Here is an 8,197-nt window from a genome sequence, read left to right on the forward strand (position 1 = left end):
CAGCTTAGTCTCTACAATCTGCTACTGGAGTTGTCTGGTAAGAAGCCTAATGTAACAAGGGCCATGCTAGGAAGGCTAGGAGAGATTTTTGGAGCTATTGGACCAGAAGCCAGGGGGTCCGTGGAGAAGGTTCAGAAACTCTGGTATGACTGTATTCTTCACCAAGGGAAGCATCAGAGACAGCTGCTAGCAATGCCAATAGACACCAAGGCAGGGATAATTCTTGTAAGAGGGGCTGGTGTCTCCAGGCTTAATGGATTTGCAGGCTGTCCTAGTGGAGGCAGTCGAAGGAAGAGATTCCAGTTCTGCTGCCATCAAAAGTTGCTCAGAACCACGTAGCCCCGTGACACTGCTGGAAATGCCAAAACAGGGCAATGGCCAGAGGAGGTTGGGTTCTTAACAGGACGATTTCTATGTAACCAGAAGGGTCTACTTGAGGCTACCAAGTCTTGGAACAGGCAGGACAAAAAGGAGATAGTTAAGCAGTTTCCTTAAGCATGGGAACCTTGCTTCTGAAATCATGTTTGAGTTCATGCTCAAAGTCTTCTCAGGTGCAGAAGGGAATCAAAGGCCTCTTTGATGGGCAAGTAGTGCCTTTGACACAGCACCCTATGGACTCCTATACTCTGGAATTAGAGGCCGGCTTCATGGACTTGCCCAGCAGGTAATACAGAGCCTGATCCTGCAGCTCTCCCCTAGCCTGGGAAGTTAACAAAAGGTTTAGAAACAGAGCACTTCTAGAAGTATGGAGCACCCCCCCAGGAATACTGGCATAAAACACAGACAGCACCATGGCTAAATCAGAAGTCTTAAAACTCAGGTACCTGGAAGAAACTATGATAACTGGCCAAAAGAAGAGATAGCAAAAAAGGCTTTAAGACTTTTTGTAATTGTAAAAATAAGATTTAAGGTGAAAAAGTAGGCCTTGCCAAACTGAAGTGCCATGAAGCACACATTAAAAAAAACAGCCCTGAGAAAGAGAGAATGAGAGGGAGGGAAAACAGCAAGGCCAGTGAGAGCAGTAAGGGAAGTGGAAGGGAAGAGGTGGGGGAGGAGAGGAGACCCATCTTGAGCTGATGTGGTTGGAAGGAGCTGGGAAGCAGAAATTGTGTGCTGTCCTTTGAAGCTCTGGCGGCTAGTTTCCTTTTTATACCTCATCATAGAAAATGATATGCATGACTGAAGTCAAAGCAGACTCTCTCAATACCACACATCTAAATTCCAAAATGCCCACTGCCTAACATCTGAGAGCCCCCACAAGTAACATCAACAATGACCTCTCTTGGTACAAAGCAAGCTTGGGATATTTGGGGAAAATAAAGGTAAAACGAATGACACACCCTAAAGCCCGAGCAGAGGCAGGTTTCATATTTAGTTTTCAGCACTCAGACTTAATCTGAAGAGACTGTCTTTTTGAGACGGTTTCCTAGTTCTCAAAATAAGCGTTGTATCATGTGATACTATATGCAATAGCTCAAGCAGGGATAAATCCCCCATGGATGTTATTGTCTTCATTCAAAGTATTTCAAACTGGGCACATTTACATGAGGCATTTACTGTGGAGTGTCATTACCCAATGATTGTGTGCGCGCTTCGGCACTGCAGAATTATTTCCTGCCACATGGAGCTCTCTTTGCACGGTGCAATTCTCAGCTGCAGAGAGAAAACCCCGGTGCAAATGAGTTCCCGCCGCTCGCATGCAAATGTGTGTCCCATTATTGGCTGGTTCCAAATTATTCCCACCTGGCGGCTAGCGATTGGCTTGCTAGCCGTATAAGAGGCTTGAGCAGTTTCCGCCCAAGTCGGAGCTCTCCGAGAATCTCAGGAGGATCCTGAGAACCCCGATTCCGAGAATTCCGGGAGAAATCCGAGAGAATTCCAGCAAGGAGTCCACGATTACCTCGTGGATTTCTACGTAAATCTCGGACCGAATGGTGGTTTGATCACCCATCAAGAGTCTCTCCCCGTCACCGGACGATCCTTGACGTACCCCTGCCCTGCGCGCTCGCTGAGAGTCACAACACGGACTCTCGTATCGGTTTAAAGAGCTCTCATCGTTCGAGTTTTTCTTCTTTTCTTCTGTCTACAACTGTAACCAAGCAAGTTTTCCTGCCTGCACCGCGACCATCTACGGTGTAAGTAAAATAATCTTTAATCAACCTCCACGCGTCAGTGCCTAATTCTAGTTCGCCGTGCCGACTTCCCCGGCCCACGTGCCCGGGCTGCTGGCCACAGCCCCTCGGCCCCGACATGGAGCTGCCTAATTAGCTCTGCAGTAAAGTCAAGGCATCTACACATGCTGCCCTATTAGGCTGCAGGAAACTAACACACCGCTGTAGGTTACTACTTGTGAAATACAAGCACTAATCTGTGGCGACATTATTTACTGCGCAGCAGCAACATGTAGACATTGGCTGGGGTACGAGGGTGCTTCAGTGTGGGTCTGCCTGACAGCTAGTCCTGCACTGAAGCACCTTGTGCCCCAGCCAGGCCCTCCGCAGTATGTTAAGCCGGGTCAGAGCAGTCCCGGGCTAGCAGGCTGACTCCCTGCATCCCCTGCCAGCTGGGGCTGCTCTGACCCAGTTCAATGTGCGGTGATCACAGGTACATGTGTAAACACAGCACCCAGAAGAAAACCTCCAGCATGACATGCACTGGAGTTTATTGTTTTGCATAAGTGCATGAAGAGCTGCACTCACAGACTACTTATCTTTCTCTTTACATGAGCACCCCACCTGTATGTACATGCTAAATTAACTAGCAGAATCAGTCTGAAGTAAAAAGGTAAGAGGGATTTCAATTAGCTACTCTCTATTTTCATAAGCTGGACCCACCAATCCAGCTTCAGTTTTCACTGACTTCATAAAAATTGGATCAGACCTTATGCTAATGAGACAGACTGTGAATTTAACTACTTCTGAAGTGCTGAGTTTAAAGAGAGGAGACCAGTCAGTGGAACAGTGCTTTTCTGCATCTTAGAACATTTAAAAAATGCACCATGATGAAGTTGCTCATTAATCATCTCCCACCAAAATCAGAGCTGCAGGAGAGAGAATTCTGTTTCCCAAAAATCAGCTTTGTACTTTCATAAACACCAAACACAAAAGTCAGATCATCAAGAGCAAAACTTCACAATATGACAGCCAGAAAAAGGTTACAATTTTTCCTATTAGTCAATGAGCCAGGCCAAACAACAAAAATCACAACATTGTATATTTTATTTAAATTAACGAATCTACATTTTTCCAGGTTGCTTAAAGCATTTTGTAAAAAGTGAACACATCATAAACAAAACCAAACAAAAAAGAAAAACACATTTTAGTAAGACCCATGGACTGTTTCTGGGACATATAAGTAGGGATAAGTAGTTATGCAAACAGAAAAAGATATCTACATCGTAACAGACTTGTTAGTGTGAGACGCACAAGATTTGGTTTTAAAGCTGCAATGCCCTTTTTGTAAAGAACCTTTACAAAATACAAATGTTACACTAAACTATAAAAGAATTCATGAAGGCATTTATTCAAAGTACATAAATATTACATAAAAATCTGTTAAAAAGAATGTTCAAGTGGCAAAGTCAAACATTCAAAAATTACAAAAAGTCACACGTACAGTTGCCTGGGTAACCTTAATTTGGTGTCCTTTTGCATATGCATGATGATACTAATCAATTACATTACTGAACACTACTTTTCTCTACAGGAACCTTACTTCTTAATGTTATGTTATCATCCTCTTTTGAAAGTGTAGTCCTTCCTGGAGACAAATGAACCTAGCACTAGGTGAAAATTAATTTGTTCCTGGGTGTTCCTATACTGTTAGCCATAGTAGCCAACACAAACACCACTGCAAATATAGATAAACTTCACCTCCATTTTACAGATGGGAGACTGAGGCACAGAAGTTATGGCTAAAACTGTCAAAAGCCTTTGATAATTGTGGATGCCCAAACTGAGATCTAAAGCCTGATTAAGATTATTTAGCATTTTTGTACTAGCCCTTGTGCTTAAAGCTCAGCCATGTTTGACTTCAGCTGGAGCTGTTCAGTGCAGAACACATTTGCAAATATAGTCCAGCTGGAACCAGGGACAACACGAATGACAGTGGTTCTACACACAAGGACATTCTTCGCTACATATCCTCGATTCATCCACAGCGCATATACTGTCCTATGCTTCACTGAGGCAAGGCTCCTGCAGGAAAACAATCACACTGATCACACAGTTGAAGACAGTATTCTAATAAGACAGCATCTAAAGAGAGTGCTGCATTAAGGTTACACAGGCAACCTTCATCACAGCATTTCCTAGCTTCTGAGTGCTTGACTTGGTAACCTTAGTGTTCACCTAACAGAATGCACATGCGCATGCATGCCTGCACTTTCCCAGAACTCAAAAATAATTGGGGGGGGAAAAAAAAAGTTTTACATGAAGAACTTTCTACAAAAGTTATCAGCAAATTTGGAACCTTTATACATGGGCTCTGGGAGGGCGGGGGATACTTTAATAAAAGTGGCTCCAAGCGCTGCACTAATGAAAACGCCTAGAGCATCTCATGCATCAACATCCCTGCCCTTAAAAATCATGGCGGGGGTGCTTTAACTAAAGGTCATTCAACAAGCTTTAGTTAAAAGTTTCCCCACTGCCATTTTTAAGCATGGGGACGTGAATATATGAGATGCTGGAGTCTGCTGGAGCATGGTAATTACCACACTCCAGCAGACCTGATTAATCGAGTCTGCTCTAACATGTTGTAATTACAGCGCATTGGACCAGCCTTGCTGCTTGTGTATAGGCACCCTTTAATTTCAAAATGCAAATCTCTGCCATCTGAGGAAGTAGATTGTCATCTAGGTGGACCAAGCCTGAAGGGGGAGTGAGCATTATTAGCCAGATCTCGTAGATGCTTCCTGACAGCAGAGGAATGCAACACTCCAGGTTCTGAAGGTCACGTGCTCCAGCAGGCACAGACCTGTCCGTGACTGCCACCCCACCCCGATTCTTATCCCCTGCTGCACCAACCCTATTTCATCTTTGCATCCCTCTACTTCGGACACTTTCTCCCAGTCCCCTCCTCCCAGCCATCTTTTCCCCATTTACTGCTCCCATAAGTTCTGAAAAAAACAGAGCTCTTGTACGGACACTAGTTGAAATGGGGCAGCTAGATTCTCCAAAGAACACACCTCTACCCCTGGAGTTGCAGGGGCTAAAGAGGACCTTGCTGCATTATTCCTCCCAGCTTCTACAGGTGGCTCTGAGGTCAGGTCTAGGAACAGAGAGCAGAGAGACTGTCACCCCTTCACTCCCTGCTGGCACCTAGACATCACAGAAGTGAATGAGCCACACTGGAATATAGCAGCAAGAAGCCAGTTGGGGGAAACCAGAAAGGGTTGGGAAAGTGCAGTGGAAAGGATGGGAGTGAGGGGGCAGTTACTGGCAAAGCTTCCTAGCAGTCAGTCCACATACAGGACAACAGCCTACTCCCCCTGTTGCCAAATGCCCTTAGCTCACGGTCACACAAATCCAAAGCCCTGAATGTGGCTGATGATTCAATTCTGAGGGTCAACGTGCCTACACAATAATGTAACTTAATGTATGTCATTGATTTCAGTTTGAGATCATTCAAGTAAGACATTGCACAAAGAATAATACTCTGTGCATGGATTTGGCAGGGGCTGGGCTGAGGTGTAGAAGGGTGGGAGCAATATGTGACCACATTGTGATGCATACACACAGGGGGGCCAAATTAAGGCTGCACAGACCAGCTGAGCTCTGGTACCACCTAACTTTTGAACATCGACTTTGTAACCTTAGAGTTTTTCTAGCATAGCTGCGTGTGCAGTAGAGAATACATATCCCTCCCCCCAGTATAACTACACCATATTAAAAGAAAGTTTACAAATGTTCTATTGAGTGCCACTGCTCTGTGAAAATATGCTATAAATACTGGGCATTTTTACAGTGAGTTATTTCAGACGTTTCATCAAGAAAGATGCCGCATCATTCTGGGTACTGTACTTCACTTTGTCTGCAAGCTGAGGTGTTCTTGGAGTTATTCCTGGGCCTCCTTCCGAGCCAGTTTGTAAACTTCTGTCGGTCCATCAACGTGGGTGATGGTGGTGGTGAGCTGCAGCTCTTCCCCACTGTTCACTCCCAGGTCACCTGAAAGACAAAGACGTGTTTTAGACTGATGTGCAAAAAAAAGGCTGGGCACTTAAATCACAATAGTCGGGTCCCATTGCCCCCAAGCTTTGAATTTGGAAGCAATAAAGCTTTCTGAAGTTAAGGACATTAGCGCTTTAAGCAGTTTAAAACAGGGTGGACAAAAATCAACTATTAAAAAATATGTGATTTATTTATTTGTGTTAAGATACTTAAAAAAAAAAAGCAACCTATATAAAGATAGTTTTAATTTAAGATATGTTAACGCTCAAAGATATCATCATGGAATAGGGATTAAAACTTCTAACCATATACTATTTGAGACAATATTACTAGATAAGCATCTGAGAAAGAACTTGAACACCGTGGAAAGAGTCTAGAGAGGAAAATTGTAAACCTGAGTCCACAATGATCTAGTAATACATGCTTGTGTGATAACAGAAGGGACTGTCTCTACATTACAGAAACAACTGATACATCAGGAAATGCGCACACAGCAGAATACTTACAAGTAGCAGCAGTAAAAGCTATAACAAACTGAAAAAATGTGAATATCTAGTATGCATCTTTGTTGCAGACAATGCTGCAAATATATCAAAGATGAGAAGAAGTGAAGAAAGCCTTAAGCTAATGACATACGGCTGCATTGCTCATTTGATGCACCTCTTAGCCAAAGACTTCAGTACTCCAGAAATAAAAGAAAATGTTGTTGAAATTGCAAAATACTTCTGTAACAACCACGTTGCAGCAGCTGCTCTGAAGAAAGCAAGAGATACCAAACTAACTCTCCCACAAGACATGTGATGGAGCTCAGTAGCGGACTGTTCTGAGAGAGATATTGAGAACTGGCCTAATCTGATGACAATTTATGAACAAAAGCATGACAAAATAGGTGGAACTGTCATAGCCAAAGTTTTCAGCATTGGGCTAAAGAGAAATGTAGAACATATACCAGCTATCCTGAAGCCTGTTTCCATAGCCTTGAACAAAGTATAGGGAAATCACTGTTTTATGGCTGATGCTGTTGATATTTGGAAGGAACTGAGTACGACCTTGAAAAGAGAAATATGCAGTGACAGAGTTAAATTACAGGGATTAAAAACAAATGAATCCAGCACCATCTCTAGCTCTTTTTTGCCAATATTCTCAATGTTGGCATCCATATTAATCCTTAACTACTGAAGAAGAGGGGTTGGCTATGACATGGGCATCCAACAATCACCCCTCCATAATACCAGCTACAATAAATGTCAGGGCTAAGGGTGAACCATTCAAGAAATATGTTTGCTGATGAGATTTAAAAGAAAGTTACACCAGTGAACTGGTGGAAGTCACTTAAGCACTTAGATCCATCAGAGACTACTGAAGTGATAATCCAGCTTTTAACAGCAGTAGCTTTTTCTGCTGGTGTAGAAAGAATATTTTCTTCCTTTTAGACTAATTAATTCTAAATTGAGAATTAATTCTAAATTGCTTAGGAACTGAAAAAGCAGGAAAGCTTGTCTTTCTTTTCCAGTTTATGAATAAACAGGAAGAAGGGGTAACACCTTGCTGGACCTGGTCCTGGCCATGGGGGATGACCTGGTGAGGGGACTGCAGGTCCTTGACCACCTGAGCAATAGCGATCATCACCTGCTGGATTTCACTATCCAACGCAGGGCGTCTAGGGCTCACACCAAGGCTAAAGCCCTTGACTTCAGAAGGGCCAACTTCAATGAGCTTAGGAGACTAGTGGGGGAGGCACTAAGGGCCCAGAAGGTAGAGGAGGTGGGAGCCCACGAGGGATGGTCATACCTTAAGAGGGTGATCATCCAGGCCCAAAGGATAACAGTCCCTGAGAGAAGCAAGGTGGGTAAGAGCGCTCAGAAACCCCCTTGGCTCAGCAAGGGCATTCAGCAATGTCTGAGGACTAAAAGGGAGGCGTACAACTAGTGGAAGGGAGGAATTATCACCAAGGAAGAGTACTCCTCCTCGGCCCAGGAGTGCAGGAGAGCTATTAGGAAGGCCAAGGCAGAGATGGAACTCAGGCTAGC

At 43.9% G+C, this 8,197-nt stretch overlaps 1 protein-coding gene across 2 annotated transcripts in view; it reads right to left on the minus strand.

Annotated features, from left to right (window-relative positions):
* Window positions 1–3,199: 3,199 nt before the first annotated feature.
* Window positions 3,200–8,197, minus strand: part of WLS (wntless Wnt ligand secretion mediator) — a 43,052-nt gene continuing 38,054 nt past the window's right edge. For both annotated transcript variants that reach the window (XM_025212867.1, XM_025212868.1), the window contains one exon: window positions 3,200–6,164. In XM_025212867.1, the coding sequence (XP_025068652.1) occupies window positions 6,055–6,164 (110 nt within the window). In that variant the 3' untranslated portion in view covers window positions 3,200–6,054. The remainder of the gene's footprint in view (window positions 6,165–8,197) is intronic.

Source organism: Alligator sinensis, unplaced genomic scaffold (assembly GCF_000455745.1).
Source record: "Alligator sinensis unplaced genomic scaffold, ASM45574v1 scaffold1339_1, whole genome shotgun sequence".
Taxonomy (NCBI): domain Eukaryota; kingdom Metazoa; phylum Chordata; order Crocodylia; family Alligatoridae; genus Alligator; species Alligator sinensis.